At 29.4% G+C, this 22,442-nt stretch overlaps 3 protein-coding genes across 6 annotated transcripts in view; all 3 read left to right on the top strand.

The window, feature by feature from the left end:
- The window catches only part of LOC132945324 (uncharacterized), a 240,914-nt gene that overhangs the window by 199,310 nt on the left and 19,162 nt on the right, over positions 1–22,442 (top strand). The gene's annotated exons all lie outside the window — the stretch shown is intronic.
- LOC132945325 (uncharacterized) lies at positions 876–22,198 on the top strand. 4 transcript variants are annotated; one of them, XM_061015033.1, is made up of 10 exons: positions 876–980; positions 1,263–1,314; positions 2,765–2,823; positions 2,911–2,967; positions 3,115–3,162; positions 3,399–3,428; positions 8,037–8,057; positions 8,234–8,275; positions 8,341–8,364; positions 21,274–22,198. In XM_061015033.1, exons 3-10 carry the CDS (start codon positions 2,793–2,795, stop codon positions 21,330–21,332), a joined length of 312 nt encoding a protein of 103 aa, XP_060871016.1. In that variant the 5' UTR covers positions 876–980; positions 1,263–1,314; positions 2,765–2,792; the 3' UTR covers positions 21,333–22,198. The 4 variants fall into 4 exon arrangements, with proteins under 4 accessions (XP_060871016.1, XP_060871015.1, XP_060871018.1 ...); XM_061015032.1 differs by having other exon boundaries at positions 877–980; positions 8,231–8,275; XM_061015035.1 differs by lacking the exon at positions 21,274–22,198 and adding an exon at positions 13,703–13,946 and having other exon boundaries at positions 881–980; positions 8,231–8,275.
- Positions 16,176–18,608, top strand: LOC132944650 (zinc finger MYM-type protein 1-like). Its single transcript, XM_061014113.1, has 4 exons — positions 16,176–16,400; positions 16,476–18,209; positions 18,291–18,551; positions 18,598–18,608. The coding sequence occupies exons 2-4, from the start codon at positions 16,490–16,492 to the stop codon at positions 18,606–18,608; spliced, it is 1,992 nt and encodes a 663-aa protein (XP_060870096.1). The 5' UTR covers positions 16,176–16,400; positions 16,476–16,489.

The following is a 22,442-nucleotide window of genomic DNA, read 5'->3' as shown; positions in this document are numbered from 1 at the left end:
ACAGACACGGAGCGCCTAATACGATACGTGCGCTTATTGTGGGTCCTTCCGGCTGCGGAAAAACGAATTTAATTTTCACTTTTTTAACCAATATAAACGGAATACGATTTCACAACGTATACATATATTCAAAAACATTGGATCAACCCAAATATAAAATGCTAAGTGATATATCCTCAGATATTGATGGTATACAATTATTTACGTTCTATGAAAATGAGCAAAATTAAATTTTTATGAGCGTTTGAAGGTCATATTTTTACAACATTAGATATTCACTCGATTTCTCATATGTAGTGATTTTGTTATTTTGTTGTTATTCAAAAAAGAATGACTGTAGATACTTGAAAATTACACTGAATGTTTATATTTTAATTTCCTATACACCACAAAATTTTGGAAAAATTTTGACTCTTTTTGAGCTGTTTACGGAAACGGTCAGTTTTCAATTTTTTTAATTTTTTCTTTCTATAATTGTCAATAAAATTATATAAGTTTAGCCAAAAAGCGTGAAAGTTTAATACAAGGCTCCTGATATATTGTTACAATAGCAATTGAAAAATATTAAAACTAAATATGCACAAATATTTTTTATAAGCATTTAAAGTTTGAACTTTGACCAAATTTATCTAATTTAAAATTTAATAATTATATTGTAGTTATAAATGTATAAGATGTTCAACTTTTATAGCTAAGGATTGAAAATTTAAAACAAGGTTCCACGTAAATAGGTTATATATAAATTACTTTATTCACAATAATATCATCAAATATACTTGGTAATATCATAGGTTGACTGACCGTTTTCGCTCAGAATCGTTTTTCTTATACAATGAAATTATTTTATCATTAAATTCAAATTTTGTTGAAATATATTAAAAAAAAAATAATATTTTATCAGATCAACAAATGTTTTAACTTCAAAATTATTAATTTTAACCATTGTAAATGTTTTGTTCCAACAGATCCATATTATTATTGTAAGTGTTGGATTTTAAGACAATCATCTTCATTCTAGTTTATATAATAAAGGCCTATAATATCAAATCTTTATAATAATTAAAAAACTGGTTTTTTTTTACGGACTTTGAAAAAGTGTTATTGTTGTGATATAATATGTATCTTTCAATATATAACTAAATGTATATATAATTCCATGTACTGTCAATCATCTATACAACTGATTACTTTTTTTTTATCTTATATAAATTTTTATTTTATCAAGTTATTTATATATACAAAAAAAATTCATTTTTCTTTAGTTTTACCATTCTTTTTACATTGGGTTGACATCAGCGTCTTTCAACGAATTAGAAAGATTTTATTTATAAACCATTTTATTTTAAATAAAGCATAATATAATATTTTTTGTGTAAGTTCTTTGTTTATTTTACTTATAATGATCACAAAAAATAAGTTCTTCTAAAATGTGTTGGTGGTCATTCATTACATCGTTAACTTATTTTTACAGTTGAAGAAACAGGGACTTTTTGGATTTGAAATATTTGCATATTATATAAACAAATAAACAGTGCAACTTTACGAAACATTTTTCTGTCTTAGTGTGGTCAATTTTACAGCATTGCTGTATTGTATGATATCCTCATCTTTAAAGCCAACAAATAACTTTATAGAGTGTCTAGCATAATAGTTCACTGTTTTTAGGCCTTCAAACTGCATACTCCTTACGAGCCACTTTTACAATCTTCGAATCTTCATTCCTTGCAAACTAGGAAGTTACAATTTGGTTTATTTTTTCTCTATCAAGTGTTATTTCACGGTCGTGATGGTTGCTAGTTGGTAGTCATCACCTCTGTAATATTTTGGAGATACGGATTATAGAGTGGTGTTACTAATTACACTATTGTACGGAACTAACTATTCAATCTAGAACGAATATAATTTTGGTAATATATAATAAGGGCAAATGCGCGTGTTCGTTTTGTTGCTATATTATACTTGCTATATATAGTAGATTTGCAAATATTAAAAAAAGAAATATAGATCTTGTTTTGTAAATAAAAAGGTGCCTTGTTCTAATAAATGTCTAAAATTTTTTGAGTGGGAGGGTTGTCCTAAATCAATATTATCCCCCTGAGGTGAAGTCTCAATACGCCACTTTGATCGTGTGGATAACCGCATTTAGGCGTCTTTTAGGTGGAGGGTGGAGGGATATGTAGTGTGAAGTGGATTGAGCCTGTTGAGCTTGGTAGTGAACTGTGGAAATTTGTAGGTAGCGCGCTTTTAATATGATCTTGTATTTTAATTATTTTTAGGTCTTTATGTAGGTTTATGTTATGTATGAGCTATGGTGCGTTTGTTATAACTTTGTAGCTTTTTATACCAGGCCTCTCTTATATGGTTTGCTTTATTATACAGTGTAATATGTGACACATATAGAGACGGCGAGAAACTATAAGTGTATATTATAACCTTTCACAACAGCTGCTGATAACGTACTGTTATTGATAATAAATAAATAATATCAATGTCTCTGAACTATGTACAAATAGAGAACAATAAACACGATAAACATAAATAATGTGAGATTTAATATTCTTGATACCTTTCATGATTTTTGAATATATTATTATGTCTTATATAGAGGCACTTATCATAAAAGAAAAGTTTGTCAATTCCATAAGTAATTTATTAGGACAACTATTGCATAAGAGTTCATGTTCTCCAAATCTATATTATTTTACTGAAAACTTTAATGTTATGGTAATTCTATTTAGTAATTTTTTTTTTTTTTATATTCAGGTGAACTCGATGGATTTAAAAAGATATATATGAAATATTCATTAACTGCCCCCTCAAATGGTAAACTGTTTTGCATAATGATTTACTATTTTAAATCATTAATTTATTAGAATATAAAAATTAAATTGCCTAAATTAATATTTTTAGAGCTACGGTATATTAGCATTGATCCTATATATTGGCATAAGAGACCGAAATTCTGTAGTAAATATATTACGTTTATTATACAAAAATCTAAAATCACATTGTACCTATAAATAAATACCTTAATATATCTAATTAATATATAATATAATTAAGTTTATTAATTTTATATCAATATTAATATAATATTTTACATAACTTGTGAAGGATTGAATATAAATATTACAAGTGCGTGTGCTCTCCACAATTTAAGAAGTGAGCCATTTAATAGTTAACCAAATAATACCAATATAATGTAATTTTAAATCAATAATAAAAAATAACTGTTGGTTAGGTTTGCACTATTAAATATGTATATCAAACATAAATGAACGTTAAAAATAATCAACAGATTGTACAATTTAATTTTAAATGTTTTAAAACATACGTACCAGTACGGAAGTAACTATAGGTACAAAATAATTTAAACGATACCAAAATTGACTTTTCAGGTTTTTATTTCAACAATGTTGAAGACTATAGTATCATAATTTAATTTATTTTTTCGTTTATGTCATTCAAAGGAAATTAATAATTTGTTTATAGTTCTATTCACACAGTCCATTGTTTAAAATACAGAACAAGGACACTTAGTATTATATATTTTTATTTTTTTTTTTTTTTGGTTGAGGTCATTAGTCTGTTGAACTGTTGGGGAGGGTACTGTAAGTTTTGAACACGCGTGTGTTTGTTTTGTCAGAATTTTTAAGTGGGCACCCGTTGGTATCTCCCATGCCCGGGTGGGGGTGGCAGCCTCTCTCTCCAGACATCGTGACTGTTAAAATATCTAATTTTTCAGGAGAGCATTTTTAAGGTTTGTTGTCAAATATCTTTTTATCATATAGGGATAATTGTTTATAACTAATATTGAAAAATCAGGTATTTTTTCTATAACAATATAACATGCAAATATAGCATCTCACTGTTTTAGTTAATTCTTTAAAAATAAAAATCAACAAAAAAACAATTTGAAGTAAAAAGGTTCTATTTAAAGGATTATTTTACTCTCTTAATATTTTTAATTAATAGATAAAACCTATTTACCCTATACCACATTACACAATTTTGATCAGTCAGGCCAATATAATATGTGTTGAAGTACACAGATATACAGAAGTTAAAAGGTAAATAATAATATAATCGGATATATATAATATAATAATAAGTATAATGATACGATGTACAATAGTGTTACGAGGCGTAATATAAATCAACGACTAACTATGTATACCCGGCTACACTACGCAGGACATATAATATGCTGTAGTATATAAAAATGTATAGTCAGCGTCTGATGAACTACAGTGTGAATATATTACTTATACACTACATTATATAGGGTGTTTTGTTTATAATTCCAACACTTTCCCTTAAACAATATACCCTTATACATCAATATTTATAACTCCTAACATCTCCCTTAGCTCATTGAACCGCGTTCGTGGAGTTGGTTTTGTCATAATGTCCGCAATCTGCTCCTTGCTGGATATGTACAACAATGAAAACAATCCCTCATTGAACTTTTCTCTTATATAGTGGTAGCGAACATCTATGTGCTTCGTTCTTCTATGAAACTCTGGATTTTTTACGAGTTTAATCGCACTTTGATTGTCTCCATACATTGTTGGCACCGTTTTTGGCTGGTCCAGCAATTCACGAGTGACCATGTTCCGTTTCGTTCCAGAGATTCCATTTCTTTGTTCATGGCTTCTATCCATTTTTCTGAATTTTGTGACTCCACAGCTTCCTTGAAATTCACTGGATCGGATTCGACTACGAAAAAGGCTGAATTATCATAACGTAATGGTTTCTTAATATTACTTCTGTCTCGCAAGTTGTACACGTTGACATTTGATCCATTTTCTTGTTCATGTTCTTGTTTTTCATTGTCATCTACACTTATTGACCCAAATTTATTTTCCATGACTTCATCTCCTTCTGATGTATTGCTGTGTTCTAAAGAGCCGTCTTTGTGTAAGCTAAGAACATCAATGTTATTACTATCATTTAAATTATTAGAACATTCTACACGTTGGTCATTCACAACACTTTCATCCTTGAAAATAACGTCTCTACTAAGTGACACCTCGTTATTTTCTTTATACCAAATACGATACCCTTTTGAAGTTTCTGAATATCCAACAAAGTATCCTTTTCGACTTTTTGAATCCCACTTCTTTCGTCGTTGTTTTGGAACTAAACTATATGCATTTATTCCAAATTCTACGAACTTTTCTATTTTAGGAAGTTTATCAAACCATAACTCATATGGAGTTTTACATACTTTCCCTGAATTACCAGTATAATTGAATGAGAACACTACTGTATTGACTGCTTCTGCCCACAGTGATTTTGGAAAATTCTTGGCATAGATCATTGTTCTGGCTGCCTCACAAATAGTCCTCATTGAACGTTCAGCTCTTCCATTTTGTTCAGGAGTATAAGGTACACTTGTTTCATGCTTTATTCCAAAAATATTTAGAATTGATTGAACTTCAGAATTCTTATATTCTAATCCACAGTCACTTCTAATAGTTTTAATAACATTTTTAGTTTGAGTTTTAACCATACTCAGAAAACAATTAAGTTTTTCTTTAACCTCAGATTTATGTTTCATAAAATAAACATAAGTATATTTAGAATAATCATCTTTAAAAATAATGAAATATCTTTTACCTCCTAATGAATTCTCTTCCATGGGTCCACATACGTCGCTGTGTATTATTTGCCCTGGTTCAATAGTTATTGTTTCGCTCTGAGTGAACGTCTCCTTATGCTGTTTGCCATAGATGCATGGTTCACAGAATAACTGTCCTTGTATATCTGTAAATTGTATTTGATTGTGTTTTAAATACTCACGAACATGTTTGACATTCTGATGACATAGTATTTTGTGCCAGTGTTCTAATGTTAATTTCTTAACTGCAACGTTAGCACAGTGTCCAATTTCCTGTGAAATATCTGTTTTGATTAGCATTGAAAACAATTTATTCTCACGAACACCGACTGCAATTACACGATTATCCATTTTAAATGTACAACCTTTACTGTCTGTCACCATTGTAATTCCTTTATCAAGGCATGCCCCACAAGAAAATAAATTTACTTTTATATCAGGTACATATAAAACATTTTTTAAGTAGCCTTTTATCCACTTATTATTAACATAAGTATGAATATTTATGTTACCTTTTCCGACTGCCATAATGTGCTTACCATCTCCAATACGTACAGGCGAATGCACATCAAAATTTTTATAATCGACGAACCACTCTTTCCGATTTGTCATGTGGTCGCTCGCACCTGAGTCCACATACCATTTGTCTGAGTCGTCGATTTCTTCAATTTTTCTTTGTACACCAATAAGCGCCAAACCGGAAGTTGATTTCTTTTCTTCTTGTTCCCTTTTGAATATCCTGCAGTCCTTTTTCCAGTGTCCTGGTTTTTTACAGTGGTTGCATTTTCCTGGTTTTGTATTATCATTTTTGTTCCCGTATTTTCGACTTTTAATATACTTGCCTTTGTTTGCAGTCAAAGCAATACTTTCAGCACCATCGTTACGGACCTCCTGTCCTTGCACTTGTCGTGTTTCTTCCACCATCAATCGAGTGGTTAACTGTTCTAGCGTTCTATTTGTACTATTCATTGAGTCCCATGCACTGTAGAAGTGCCTATAGCTATCAGGTAATGTCATCAAAATTTTTGTAATCAACATTGATTCTGAGATAGGTTCTCCCAATTGTTTTAGTTGTCTACTTAGATTTTCTAGTTTCGAAATATGACCGGCTATATTGTCCTTAGGATCCATTGTATAACGATAGAATTTTTGTTGTACTATTGTTATGCTTGTGTCCGACATTTGTTCGTACACACTCAGTAATTTGTTCCACATACCATTTGCTGTGTCACAGTTCATAATGTATTGTAGAGGTTGTTCATCTAGCGAAGTGACGATACATTTTTGAGCCTTATTATCTGCCCTTTTCCATATTGAAAAATCAACACTATGCCTTTTTCTCGCTTCATCTTCAGTTTCATTACCGATTTTTGCTAAAATTGGTTTCTTTGATTTTCCTGTTACTACATCAAATATTTCAGCTGCATTCATGATAACCTTAATTTGAAATTTCCACATGTCCCAATTTGATGCATCTTTGAGTTTGTTGATTTTATATTGTTCGTTTTCCATATTTAAACAAAACGTAGATGTACACTATCTGCACACTAAGAAACGCACGCACACTACACTGCACTTACTTCGCGAATTATTATTGCTGTACACTGTCTGTACACAAAAAACACGCAATTCGTTAATCAATTATTATTTTACTAATTATTCACGACTTTATTATAAAGACCTTACTCTGGGCCCATAACCTGTTGAAGTACACAGATATACAGAAGTTAAAAGGTAAATAATAATATAATCGGATATATATAATATAATAATAAGTATAATGATACGATGTACAATAGTGTTACGAGGCGTAATATAAATCAACGACTAACTATGTATACCCGGCTACACTACGCAGGACATATAATATGCTGTAGTATATAAAAATGTATAGTCAGCGTCTGATGAACTACAGGGTGAATATATTACTTATACACTACATTATATAGGGTGTTTTGTTTATAATTCCAACAATATGATAATAGGATATAATTTTATCTAAAACGTCAATCATTAAAAGTTATTAAATCACTTTTTATTTAAATTATTCTGTATAAATGTATAGTACTGTGATGCAACATTAAATACATTAAATACCTAATAAATTCGTAAAAATAAAATAAAATAGAATCAAAATTCAAATTTCATCTTGAATCTTGAATCTCAAAATAATTGTGCAAATGCCAGTTTAAAATGAGAATTTTGGAAAATGCTTTCTTAGCGCACACTTACCACAAAGCTTGTCTATCATTGTTTAGGCTTTACGTTGATCAGCCATTGAGACAGTCAGTACACGTTCGACTGTAATATATTATAGCCATCCCGTACGACGTTCCTCGTGAGACTAGATTATGCGAGCAGTACATTGTCAGGTTATACTGTCAAGATAATATAATATTATTATACTTTGCAGACCCCGAGGCGAAAGTAAAACGTAAGTGTATACTTAGGGGCTTAAATTTTTGAAATACATAACAAGTTCCACTTATAAATACTAAATGTCAAAATTTAAATCATTTATATCTAACTTCGTTATTTCTTAGTAAATACTAAATATGTATCAGTTTCATAATATAAATATGTAATTAACCTTTATGTTAACCTCAGAAGTCGAGAAGAATCGTACCCAGTGTACACATAATATACCAGCTAGTGAGTAAAAATAAATGTGTTATCTGTTGTACTTTAGAAAATAATAAATTCATTTACATTTTCAGCACCAAAAGATATGAAGAAGCCAAGTAATTAAATTTAATATTTAATTTTAGCCTTTACAAATCAGGTTGTAATACGTTTGAAAACTAACTCCTTATTCTTGCAAAAATTAATAGCTATTTATGCTATAGGCCGGATACATTGATGCTCTTATCTCGATGCGTGTATTGAGTTCTCACTCCTTCCAAAAGATCTTACATTCCTTTTGCAATTGCTTTTCACAGCACTGATCGTGGTATGGATAATCCAGATGATCGACTGAGCACCCTATATTATTCAAATTATAACAAATAATTGTTAAGAATTGTATTTTACACATTTATATTTATTTTGTTAATTATGCACAGTTATTATTAATTATAGTAGGTAACATTATTTATTTTATTTGCCTAATTTATTAAGTTTAATTTTGGTGAATTAATATATGTATTTGTCAAATTACACTAAGATATCATGGCTGATCAGTAATAATAAATACATTACTAAATAGTAACTTAACTTTTTAACACTTTAATGCTCAGCCTCAAGTTATACCTTATTTGGTTGTATGTATATCTTAATTAAACATTAAGAATATTTACTATTAGTACTGTGGGTAATGTAAATATTATAATAACGTGAATGATACCAGTATAAAATTATTCAAGTATTAGAATTCTCCATACTTGGTAAAATTTTCAAACTATTCTGACTCTTTTTGCGCTATAGCCATGATAATTTTTTTACATTTTTTAACGTTATACATATTTAAAAATGTATTATTACCTATTTATGTATAGTATATTGATCGACGTCAATAATCGTGTGATAGCTGAAAGGTATAACAATAACGATAAGATAATTATAGATACTAGATACCTAGTACCTTATAGTTGCTTAATTGCAATTTAAGATATACAGGTTGCGTATCGAACTCCCATAATTTGACCGGTGAACTAACTATCTGAAACAGCTGTTCCCAGTACTAATAGGCAATAGCGCACCTTGAAGACAAATTTAAAGATTCAATAATACTATAATAGTATAGGTAATATTGGTATCAAAAGCAGATAGCCGTGGTGCGCTAGTGATTCTGGGCCCTCAGCTGTTTCGTTATAGGCCGATGTTTAACCTGTATATCTTAAACCGTGAATGCAATGCCGAGAAAGTAGAAACTTGTAGCATGTTAATAACGGGTAAGACCCCGTTCGCCCAACAATGACCTTTCGCTTTTCGCCCAAGAATATTATATAGCACTTTTCACCCACATTTTTATAACACACACTTTGGAAAACACTTACTTTAAATTATATCTAACATAATAATAAATTTGTTATATTTAAATTATTTATTTAGGTAAATTAGTTTTATATAGCCATTTAGCATTACCCAGAGAGTACCACGAGGAGGTGGCTTTTATTACACACCAAAAATGTATTGTGTTTGTTAATTGCACATTTATAGAATTTTTATATTATGTAATAAGTAAGTTTTTATCAAAAATATAAATCGTCAAAATATTATTACCTATTTGTTAGTATTGTAGTATTAGATAGAATAGTTAAATGACACTGATTTAATCAAATCATACCGATTAATTATTGTTCCTGCTTTATATTGCTGTATTTTTTCCTCATTTTTTCGCTGTCGATCTATAATTTTTTTATCTTTGGGACACCTTTGTAAATGAATACTATTTAATTGTATGTAGACCTTGGTTTGAATTTAATTTATAACACTTAACCAGGCACTTATTGGTGGAGAAATATGATTAAAACTTTTGTCAAAAAAAGAATGAAAAGATTCACACGCGTTGGTTGTTCTTATTAATTCCGACGTATTAGATGCCCTGCAAATACTCGGTGGAAATAAACTATCTTCAGATATGTAAGTATCGGTTAAATAGTCACAGTAATTTGTTAGTTTGTCATTTACTGGACAGTCAGATAGTAGGTCTTCAACGAAACAATTTGACACTTCATCTGGATTTAAAAATACTAAACCAAATGTATACTGTATCCACTTACCAATTTCTGAAGATTCGTCTTTATAGAAAGAAGTTAAACCACACTTTTGAATATTTCTCCACCATGATTGAGTTAAGTGAAACCGACATCCAATTATTGTTGTATTCGGCCAGACATTTTCTATAGCTTTATGAATAGCTAATTCAAAATCAACTTTATATTTATATACTATTATATACTTATATAGTTTCCAAATATTATAAAGATAAGATTAAAATATTGAGCGGCCCATTGTAGATATAGGATGTATATATAGTGTTTCCCAAAGTGTGTATTATAAAAATGTGGCTGAAAAGTGCTATATAATATTCTTGGGCAAAAAGGGAAAGTAGTTTTAAAATATTTGGGCGAAAAGAGTACCGCCCGTTAATAAGATAGGTATTATACTATTATCATAATTGTCGGCGAATAGGTTTTTTAGGCAAATACTAGGTGTCAGCGCATTGGGAGTCGGCGAACTGGGAACAAATCCTTCATAAGGGTCTATCCATTATATATTATCTAAGCTATCCAACGTGTTGATTTGCTGTTTCTACAGTCTGCACATAAACCGCACGGGTTTTCCCCCTCTACATGATCAGTTGTTAGTCTGTTGCGTCAGCGTGTGGAATGGGGATGCAATCCATGCATCTACTCGTGGCCTCAGAACCAAAAAGTGCTAAATCAATTTTTTCGTAAATCCACTTTTTGATATAAATGAGTTTATTAGTCAATGGTCTATAATCCAAGCTCACATCCAACTTTGTAGGTTGATTATTTAAGGAGTTATCCAGAACTATAAGGTGGTAAATCGGTCAAATTTACACTTTGGTTTTTTTGCTAGCGATCTAAATAGCACCTTTTGGTTCTTATGTGAAAACCAAAAGGTTCAATCTACACGATAAAATAATATAGTGATAACCAAAAAGTACTATCTCATTCATTGTATCAACCATACAGTGGGGCATCAAGAGGGGGGGGGACAAAAGGAGCAGTTGCTCAAGGTGGCAGGAGTGGCCAAATATTTAGAGGCGGCAAAAAAAGTCGATAATGTCGTTTGTACTATAATAAAAAACAAATATTTAGTAAAATAGATATTAATTATTTTAGTTTACGAATTTACGATGTCAATTGTTGGAATATCTAAAATCGTAATGGAATCTAATATTAGAACAATTATGTACTTATTGTGAGAGAACTCTGTTTATGGACCTTGTTTTCGTAATACCTAATACCTACTACCTATACGTACTAATCGTACTATTTTTTATATTATCACTATTCACTACATTTATTGATATGTTATAGCCTCCGGGACACCGAGATGCCCGCATACGATATTGCCATCATGTACCGTTGTACCTAAATTTTTTGGGGGGACTGAAGCCAGGGGGGCCTCTCCATAGCCATATTGCTTAGTACCACAGAATATAAAAAATAGTACTAATTACTAGATTTTGAACTGGGGGGACTTGACAGATATTAGGGGGGACGAAGTCCCCCCCAAGCCTCCCCTATTTGCGCCAATGAACGGTTTTTTTACAAAATTATTCAATTCCCATTTGGAATTAACTTTTCCCAATGTTTTAATTGTCTTAAGGATATATGCATGTATGCCATGCTCCAACGCATGGATCTCTGTCCTCAGAAGAATTAAAAATTACCTTCCATCAACACTTTCACAAGACAAAACATCTTCCTTGACGCTATTGGATTGAACATTTAAACCAAGGCTCCACGTAAATAGGTTATATATAAATTACTTTATTCACAATAATATCATCAAATATACTTGGTAATATAATAGGCTGACTGACCGTTTTCGCTCAGAATCGTTTTTCTTATACAATGATATTATATCATTGAATTCAAATTTAACACCATCCATTACAATGACCCACTTGTAACCTACTGTACAGCAGAGCGACATCCACTTATTCACCTTTTTTGTAATTATATTGTATAATGTTTGTTCGATAAAATTTTTTTTTGGTTATTTACATGTAAAAATGGCGTATACTGAATTCGGGGCGTCATATTTATGTTTGCTGCCCCATACATTGTCCCTTAATACGTCCCTGCTACCATACAATAATAATATGATGGTAAAATATTATTAATTATTGTACATTTATCAGCAAAGGAGAGATTTCTATAAAAAAAATTGTAAATTATAAATTAAGAAGGAATGGACTCAGGACAAATTTTAGTGGTGAGTTGGGAAGGGGGGGGGGTATGAAAATTAAAACCATATATAATTTTTGATGTTTAATTATTTACAAGATTACATAATCTGAGAAAACTTCGCGGGGGAGGGTGTGGTTGAACCTTTAATCCTTGACCCCCTCCCAAATTTCTGCCTTGAAATAGGGATTACAAACGAAAAGCCAATGGCACATTATTTATTATTTTGGGGTTGGTAATGTCTTAGTAAAAACACACATTTAATTCAGAACGAAACAGTTCTAATTAAGGGAAAAAAATTATATTAATAACCAAAAGGTTCTATGTGAAGAACTTTTTGGTCCTTACCAGAAATTTCTTAAAATTTTGTTTTTTTTTTTACGTTAAGTTTTGATTAAAAAAAAACAAATGATTGTAGTTAACGCAGAACAACTTTGTGAATTTTTAGATTTGATTCATTAGATCATTAAAAATCATTTATTACGAAAAAAGATAATACCGTTTCAGTTGGAAAATAGTTTAAAATGGCTCTCCTGAACAATTTGATATTTTGATATACCACCTTTTAGTTCTGAGCCCACGTACTACTAGTTTTGGTCAGCGCATGGCCCGTTCTCTCGTTGGACATATTATAGATTCCTAGTGAGACGTGAAATGAGAATAAAAAATTAATTGCTGTTTTTGATTTATTGATTTATATAATATACTTTGTCATAAATTTGTGTTGCTTATTGTGTTAGACTTTTGCTTAATTTTCTGCCAGTTTTAATTTCATTCGGCGCTACTACAGTACAACGATAAGATAACTAGATAGTAGATACTAGATAGTACCGTTCTGTAGTAAGAATATTTTCCAAATTTAAATAAGAATAATGAACACTGTTGGGTAAAAAGACTATTTTCTATTTCTTCGAAATACGAACATATTTCATAAGCCGCAAAAGAGCAATTAATTGAAATTAGAGAAGACTCAACTCAACTCTTGAAACCGAATTTATGAAAACGAACTTACTGAATTTTGATTAAGACGACAGCAAGAGTTTACTCTAATTTCGAAAGCGGCTTTACATTAATCCTTTTGCATCGACATATCTTTTTAAAACTGCATTTTCACAACTTCAAATTATAAAGATTAAAATAAATTTTAGGTTATGCATTTCACAACAGTCTTTAGAAGCAAACTTGTGTATTTCAGTTTCAATCATCTGACATAATTATGTTATGCGAAAATATGCAGCCCAACCGTTACACTAAAGAAAATGGAAACGGAAAATGTCCGTAAATACCTCAAAATAAGTCAAAATATTTGGAAAATGTTATGGTGTATAGAAAATACTAATATAAACATTCAGTCAAAATTTCACGTACCTACGGTCATTTGTTTTAGAGTTACACCAAAAACCAAAATCGATTTTCTAGAAAACAGATTTTGCGTAAAAATTCCCGTTTTTCCTTAATTTTTCTTTTGTATTTCACGTCACTATTGAAAACTACTGGGAAATTACCTAACCTAACTTTTGACCACCCCCCCCCCCCCCCCCAAAGTACAACTAGATTCACTTTCCTATCCAGTGGCGCTGAACACGACTATCTAGTGGGGTAAATACCCCAGTGGTTTAATGGGTGGGTGGGTGGGTGGCTGACCTGTACATAATGGACAACTAAAATAAGGTATACCGTATACGCCTATACCTAGATTTTAGGTCGTCAATGTAGTATAATATTTATATTATTTATACAAGCTTTGTGTCACCACGCTAAAACAGATAAACATGATAAACCGTAGCTTAATCGGCAGCACGATTTAAGATATACAGGTTAAACATCGGCCTATAACGAATAGTACTTTACGATGACTGGTGAACCAACTATTTGAAACAGCTGAGGGCCCGCAATCACTAGCGCTCGTTGTGGTTTAAATATGTTAAATATATATATAATATCATAACGACATAAATCACTTACCACGGTTAGGTTAGGTTAGGTATATTCTCAGTATTGCCGATATCCATCCAAACGTTATCATACAGGCGTCAGGCGGGCGGCTGCTTGGGAAATTTTACCGTTGTGTGCTATTTATATCTACTTTTATTGTTATTAGTCGTCACTCGAACATTATTGAATAGATAGATCCATTATCAATTATTGACGTCTATCGGTCTATCAATATTATGAGCTTAGCGCTAGTCTTGATGTGAATGTGATGTATTTTTTATATTTTTGTACTACCACGTTATTGAGTAATATAAGTATATAATTATTAATATACAAGTGTATTAATTAGTTGTTATTTTTTAATAAAACAATTTATTTTTATTAATTATTAACTATTATGGATACGAGTATGTGTGTATGTGGAAAAAGAAAGGGGAATTTAAATACTACTAATTGGACGCGTCATATTAAAAGTTGTAAAAAAATTAAAATGACTGAAAAAACTGAAAAAATAAAAATTACCAAGTATTTTTCTAAACCATCATGTTCCAAAGGTAAGTGTTTACTAATATTAATAAATACAATTTAGTAATTATCTAGTTTTAACTTAGAATTACTTTTAAAAATACACATAGATATACTATTTTCAGTATTTTGAAATGATAATAAATATAAAGGTATCTAAAGCTTGAGAATAAGATATACTTATTAATTATTAGGTATATGTTTAGACTACTGACTAATCCAAACCTTTTACTAAATAAGTCTGATAGAGTATTAGAGTGATATCGGTTTTTTAACTGTTAACAAATTAATTTTAATGTAAAAAGAATATAATTATTTTATTATTGTAAGTAATATCAGTTCAAATAATTATGATTAGTGGTTATAAAGTACTTATTATTTATTATGCACCGTAACATGGGGTGACTTTGGACCAAATTTTGTATATCATTTGATTATTTCTGTATATAAAAAAAGTATTTGAGTTAGGACTTTGAAACTTTTATTGAATACTTTTGGGTATCTAAGAAACATATAGGCATATTCAAATTACTTTATTTTTTATTATTAAAAAATTTTACAATTTTTTTGTTTTGGTGCAGTTACCCAATTTGTTTGTATTTAAAAGATGAATACTCCTTATATTGCATAAAAAATACCAATTTATAACAAATTAAAAACTAATATCAACAAATTTTTAATAAGTTATAAATACAAATCTTAATAAACAATTAAACTTTAAAAAAAAAAAAAAATTAACACTTCCAGCTTTAAAATTAATTCTAATACTCCCTGTATTGCATAATAAAATATCATTTTATAACAAACTTAAAATAAATATCAACAACTTGAAACTTCTACTAAATGTATTGCAAAACGCATCACATTTGACAATATTGAATTTTTTTTTATTTAAGATATTGGTGTTCCTACTGTTGATATTGAAAACCAAGCTGAGGATTTGGGAAAAATGAATGTCAAAGATACTACACATATTAATCCTAGTTTTTTTCCTCCTGAGGAAAATATAGCAAACTGTGAATTGGCTTCATCGGCAGGTAATAATTTAGTACAATATAAATTATAGTTTTTTGACCTTAAATTTTTTTTTTTTTAAGATATTGGTGTTTCTACTGTTGATATTGAAAACCAAGCCGAGGATTTGGGACAAATGAATGCCACAGATACTACACATATTATTCTTAGTTTTTTTCCTCCTGAGGAAAATATAGTAAACTGTGAATTGGCTTCATCGGCAGGTAATAATTTAGTATAATATAAATTATAGTTTTCTGATCTTAATTTTTTTTTTTTTTTTAAAGATATTGGTGTTTCTACTGTTGATGTTGAAAATCAAGATGAGGATTTGGGACAAACTAATGTCACAGATACTATTCCTAGTTTTTTTTCTCCTGAGAAAAATATAGTAAACTGTGAATTGGCTTCATCGGCAGGTAATAATTGAGTAAAATGTAAATTTATTATAGTTTCCTGATCCAACTATATATAATTAACTATTTTGATAATAGGACAAGTTGACTCAATGGTAGATAATGATCCTGTAAGATTTTCTAATACCATTACAAAATTAAGTTTTGAACAGAAGAAGTATATTTTATGTTTGGGTCCTTGTCAACCAACTACTCAGCAGATGCCACTCCGACAATTCCCAAGAACAAACAAATACAGTTTCCGTGCTCAATGGTACACTAAAACTTTGCCTGATGGGTCAATGGGATTCCGTAAATGGTTATCGTATTCAATATCAGCTGATAAAATATTTTGCATTTATTGTATGTTGTTTGGTAAATCTCCTAAGAAGGCATGGACTATTGATGGTACTTCTCGTTGGAAAGATGGTAACCATTTATTAACTTCCCATGAAACTTCAACTATACACATAGCCGCCTCAATTGATGCTACTATACATGAACATTGTTCACCATTATTACCAGCGTTAGAAGAAAAAAAGAAAATGGAGGTTCAAACCAACAGAGTAGTTGTAAAACAACTAATAGATATTTCGCTATTTTTAGCTAAACATGGACTTGCATTTAGAGGTCATAAAGAAAAGTGGACGGATTCTATTCGTGGAAACTTTAAAGATATGGTTATTTTATTAGCTGAATATTCACCTGTATTATCGTCTTACATTACTTGTTTAAAAAAGAAGGGGAAATCTGTTACATCTTTAATATCCTGGCAACGACAAAACCAGTTAATCGATGCTATTTCAAATTCAATTTTCAATTCATTCACACAAAAAGTTGAAACTGCTTGTGTTTTCAGCATATCTATTGATACAACATTTGACATCTCAAGACAAGAACAAGTTTCTTTCATAGTGCGTTTTGTTGATGAAAGTAATGGTATGATATATGAACGTTTACTCGCAATGTGTTCTACTGCCTCTACTAAAAGTGAAACACTATTCAATATTTTCCTTAATGTTTTCAATAAAACCAATCTTAATTGGAAAAAAAACCTAATAGGTCAATCATATGACGGTGCCGCCAATATGAGGGGTGAGTACAATAGTTTACAGGCAAAAGTAAAAAGTGAAAATCCTCATGCAGTTTATATTTGGTGTTGGGCTCACCGTTTAAATTTGGTTGTTGAACAAGGTGTTGCAAGTTGCCTTGAAGCAGTTGATTTTTTTGGAATTTTAGGAAGAGTTTTTGACTTTGTATGTAGCAGTAAAAACCGTGTATTCCTTTTTGAACAAAATCAAAAAATCCGAAACCCTAACTTGCCGGTTCGTCGTTTGAAACGTGTAACTACTACTAGGTGGAGTAGCCATTCTACAGCTCTTAATACAGTTTTACTGACTTGGGCATCGTTAGTTGATACACTGGAAGATCTTTGGAAATCAGAAGCTTCATCAGATGCATCGTCATTTCTTTTATATTTTCAATCTGAAAGATTTCTTTATACATGTTTTTTATTTAAAAAAATATTTTCTGTACTAGATCCATTAAGCAAAACATTTCAAGCGATTGATATAGATCTTATCACTGCATCATCAATGATAACATCAAAAAGAGGTCAATTATTAAATATTCGCAATGAATTTAATTCAATTGTCATCGAAGTGAAGCAATTTATTCAAAATCATCTGGATGAAAATTTTACTCCTTTACCACAAAAACGGTCAAGAAAAAGAAAAATAATGCCCGGGGAGAAAGCAACCGATGAACCAACATCTGACCCTCTGACTAATTTTAAATATCACACTTTTTACACGGTGCTTGATATCATATGCAGTCAGATTGATCAGAAATTTAACCATGACACTATATCTATTTTTAAAGATTTATCCCTTATTACAAAAAAAAGAATTTTAGAAATAAAAATGGATACTAACAAAATACCTTGTGATGCATTTGAAGGCATAGCGTCGATATATTCAACATTTTTAAATGCAGAAGCATTAAATACAGAATATTTATGGCTTATTGATTGTTTTTCAAATTTAGAAAAAACAATAAATTTAACTAAATATCTTCATAAGGATGAGGATAATGAATCAACCAATTCTTCAGATTTTGAATCGCACATTTCCGAGTCTGATGAAGAATTAATTTCTCAATGTCCCATCGAAGAATGTACAAACAGCAGTTCCCTTATATATATGTTTAAATTATTTTGCAGCTCAAATATAAGGTTTACACTGCCTAATATTTATATGTTATTAAAAATCGCTGTGACGCTACCTGTGTCCAGTGCTTCTACTGAACGTAGTTTCTCGAAGCTTAAAATTATAAAAACAAGATTGCGGTCTACAATGGCTGAGTCGAGATTGGAGGGACTTATGCGCATTGCATGCGAACAGGATGTTCCAATTAATACAGACAATGTGATTAATAATTTTGCTAAAAACAGTAATAAACTGTTAAAAATATTAACTTAATTTCTTTATATATATTTTATTTATAATCATTTTTGTATTACATATAATTTTTATTTTTACTATTTTGAGAAATACATAGGTATTTATTAAATATTTACTTAAAAATTACTGGAGCATACCAAAATACAATAACAACTTAGTGCTTCATATTTAATATTATACATAGCAGCAGTTAGTTGTTTAATTTTTTTATTGTAGTTAAGTATTTGTCAGTTATCCTACCACCTACGACGTAGGTAAGATATTAATTTCTGAACTATGTTTTTTATATTTTTATGTACAGTATAGTATAAAAAAAAATGTTTCTTATACCTAAAATAATTAAATTATAATTAAATTATTATGCCTGTACTGTCGAGCGTAGTGAGAAATTTTTTTTGGGTGGGTGGGTATAAAATAGGTTTTTGGTTTTACCCCAGATGTTTATAAATGGATCGGCGCCACTGTTCCTATCAGAAAAGGTACTGTTGAAAAAAATCCAAGCACTTTTACTGTCCTAAAATGTGATGACAGACACAAAAAAAAATTAATAAAAAAAAACACACATCATTGTAAAATTAACATAGATTATGCATTTTACAACAGTCTTTAGAAGCAAACTTGCGTATTTCAGTTTCAAACATCACACCTGACATAAATATGTTATTCGAAAATATGCAAGCCCAACCGTTACATTAATAGTTATCACATTTATTATTATTATTATTATTATTATTATTATTATTATTATTATTATTATTATTATTATTATTATTATTTACCTAGTCTTTGTTTGAAACCAAATAAACATTATTACTGAATATTTTTGTATTGCTTTATAGTTATTACCAATTATTTTTTGTTTACACCTATATGTCTTAAGTTTTATACAACTATAAGATTTCATGTTTCAAAAATATATTAAAAAACAATTATTTTCTTTACATTTTAATAATTTATGTGTGTGAAATAGTGCATGTAAATTTAGTATAGAAAATTAGAATAAGAAAAAAAATTAATGATTTTGATTGAGGGGGGGCCTTCACAGTTTTACATTAAATTTAGGGGGTGTTATAACAAAAAAGGTTTAGAAGCACTGTTGTAGTTGGTCAGAAAAAAAATTTATAGTGAGAAATGAAATGTGAATAAAAAATTAATTGCTGTTTTTGATTTATTGATTTATATAATATACTTTGTACTTTTTTGCAATGCTGGGCAAGTTAACCAATTTTTTTACTAGTTAAAGTTAAGTTATCCTAAAATAAAAAATAACTAAGCCAAGTTTAAGTTGGTTTTAAAAAGTTACTGAATTTGAGTAACTAATTTAAGTCACAAATTTTCATGAAAATAATAACTAAGTGAAGTTAAAAGTCAAGTTCATTTTTTTTTTAAATACCTTTAACTTACTTATAAACGTTTTTTTTTTATCTCATCGTAGGAAAATAACTAGTTTTGGTATAAAGTAAAACAAATTAATAACAAATGCACAGACTATATTATTTCATAAATTATAAAACTGTTTTAAATTATTGTTATAGCTGTACCTTACATACAGATCAAAATTATATATTTGCAGTATAATTTAAATATTAGTATTTATTTATTAAAAACAATTAAATAGTAGTTGAATCTTGAAATATGATTTTTTTCCATTTGTTTCCATTAAAATACAATAGAAATATATAATAGAATATAGTATAATATAGTACCTATTTCATCATATTCTACTCAAAAAATATAAATTAATCTATTGCTGCTAGTTCTGCTATAAAGCAAACTTGTGAAATTAATAAGTATTTTCAGTTTTAAATGTTGTCTTATCTAAATTGTTCTCTTTTAAAAAATTAATTAAAAAATATTAAAAACATTATTTAAAACAGAAATTATTTAAAACATTGCTATAAAAAAGAAAATATTTACAGTTCACATTAAAATATAAAATATTAAAATGTTACTTCAAAAATATTTTTACAGTCCTAATCTCATCAGTTTATTAAAAGTAGCAATCAAACTATTAGAACTAATAAAAGTGTTCAAAATGACAAAATTACTTAATTTATCCTGGTGGTTCTCAAAAATATCAATGCAAATAGACAGTCTATTTGACAGTCTATTCATGAACTGTATACTAAGCATACAGTTCATGAATCATAATAAGAAAATTTTTGTAAATAACTTTCTACAAATAACTTTATTTTTATTAAAATAACTAAGTTAAGTTACAATTATTTATAAAAAGAAACAACTTAGTTACTAACTAAGTTATTTACTTCATTCTATTTTTTTTTTACTAGTTAAGTTAAAAGTTATCAAAAAAAGTAACTATTACCTTAACTTTTAACTTTTTAACTAGTTACTGCCCAGCTTTGCCTTTTTGTGTGGTGAGCTATACTGCTAACACTTAAAAATCATTGTATTATTTTTATTTTTATGTGCAGAACTGGATATAAAAGATATAGTGACGTTTGACAAAGGTACTCATTTTGAATATTTTTGAATATTTAAGAATTATTGATTTAAAATCTTACAATCTAGTAGGTAGGTATATATATTGTGATAAAGTTAGTGTTGAATTGATGTATTAAAAATGTATTAATTAATCCATTTTTTATCATTTATTTGCTAGTTTTAACCTCGGGCTAAGATATAATGGTTTGGTGTTGACATGGTGAGTGGTTGATGGGAGAGAGGGGAGACAAATTAATAGAAATTTTTAAAACTCTATTTAACCAAACCTGATAATATATTGTAATTAATTGGAATAATTTTTATCAAAAACAATATTTTTCAAAATGAGATACCCGTTCCTATAAGAAATATTATATTTTTTTTGTATATTATGTATGTATAATATATAGGTAGATATTATTTTTTAATATACTTAATAAGTATTAATATTATTATGACAATTTGATAATCTGTGGGTAAATATACAAGAAGTTACATCTCGTATGCGCATCAAAAAAAAAAAAAAAAAACACTTAATTCGGTGACTCTCGCTGATAATCAGCAACTATTTTTAGTATTAATTTAATACGCTATGGCTCCATCCATAGTATCCAAGGACTAAGATATAATAGACTGGAAACGACGTGGTCGAGAGATGGTCACCAAAAGGTTCCTCTTTCGCACTGAATGTTTTCCCTATTTAGTCCCTAATTTATACAGATGTCGTAAACTATCAGTGCCTATTTCGACCCCCCTACCACCCCACTGTTCTCTTGTACATACATTCATAGCATCTGATAGGATGCTCGTTTCCGATCCAGTATATCATCCATATTATACAGTGGATAGGACATTTTATATCAATAAGTAATAACATATAGGGGGTAGCGTTCCCGAATAAGGAAGAGTGATGGCAATGTAAAATGTATATCTACTCAGCAAAAAAATGGGTTATCTTCCATGTATTAATAATAATAACCATGTAATCAATTTAATGGAGTATAAAAATACTTCCTGAGTGAGACAAAGAATTTGGAAACGTTCGATAAGAACTATATTCTATTCATTGTATATTATCTATGATTATATCTTATACTTTGTTTCAGAAGCACGGTTGTAGATATACTGGTTACTTACCATACTCTTATATTAAATTGCT

This window comes from Metopolophium dirhodum, chromosome 5 (genome assembly GCF_019925205.1).
Source record: "Metopolophium dirhodum isolate CAU chromosome 5, ASM1992520v1, whole genome shotgun sequence".
In the NCBI taxonomy this organism is placed as follows: Eukaryota; Metazoa; Arthropoda; class Insecta; order Hemiptera; family Aphididae; genus Metopolophium; species Metopolophium dirhodum.
The sequence above is the reverse complement of the archived record's forward strand: the minus strand, read 5'-3'. Positions and strand labels throughout refer to the sequence as shown.

Excerpts from the sequence above, each read along its gene's own strand:
- LOC132945325 (XM_061015032.1), top strand. The coding sequence starts at position 2,793 with ATGAAATATTCATTAACTGCCCCCTCAAATG. Across the intron at positions 2,824-2,910 it reads ATTAACTGCCCCCTCAAATG|AGCTACGGTATATTAGCATT; the intron begins GTAAACTGTTTT and ends TAATATTTTTAG. Across the intron at positions 8,365-21,273 it reads AAAAGATATGAAGAAGCCAA|AACTGGATATAAAAGATATA; the intron begins GTAATTAAATTT and ends TTTTATGTGCAG.
- LOC132944650 (XM_061014113.1), top strand. The coding sequence starts at position 16,490 with ATGGTAGATAATGATCCTGTAAGATTTTCTAATACCATTACAAAATTA. Across the intron at positions 18,210-18,290 it reads GGTGCTTGATATCATATGCA|AAATAAAAATGGATACTAAC; the intron begins GTCAGATTGATC and ends AAAGAATTTTAG.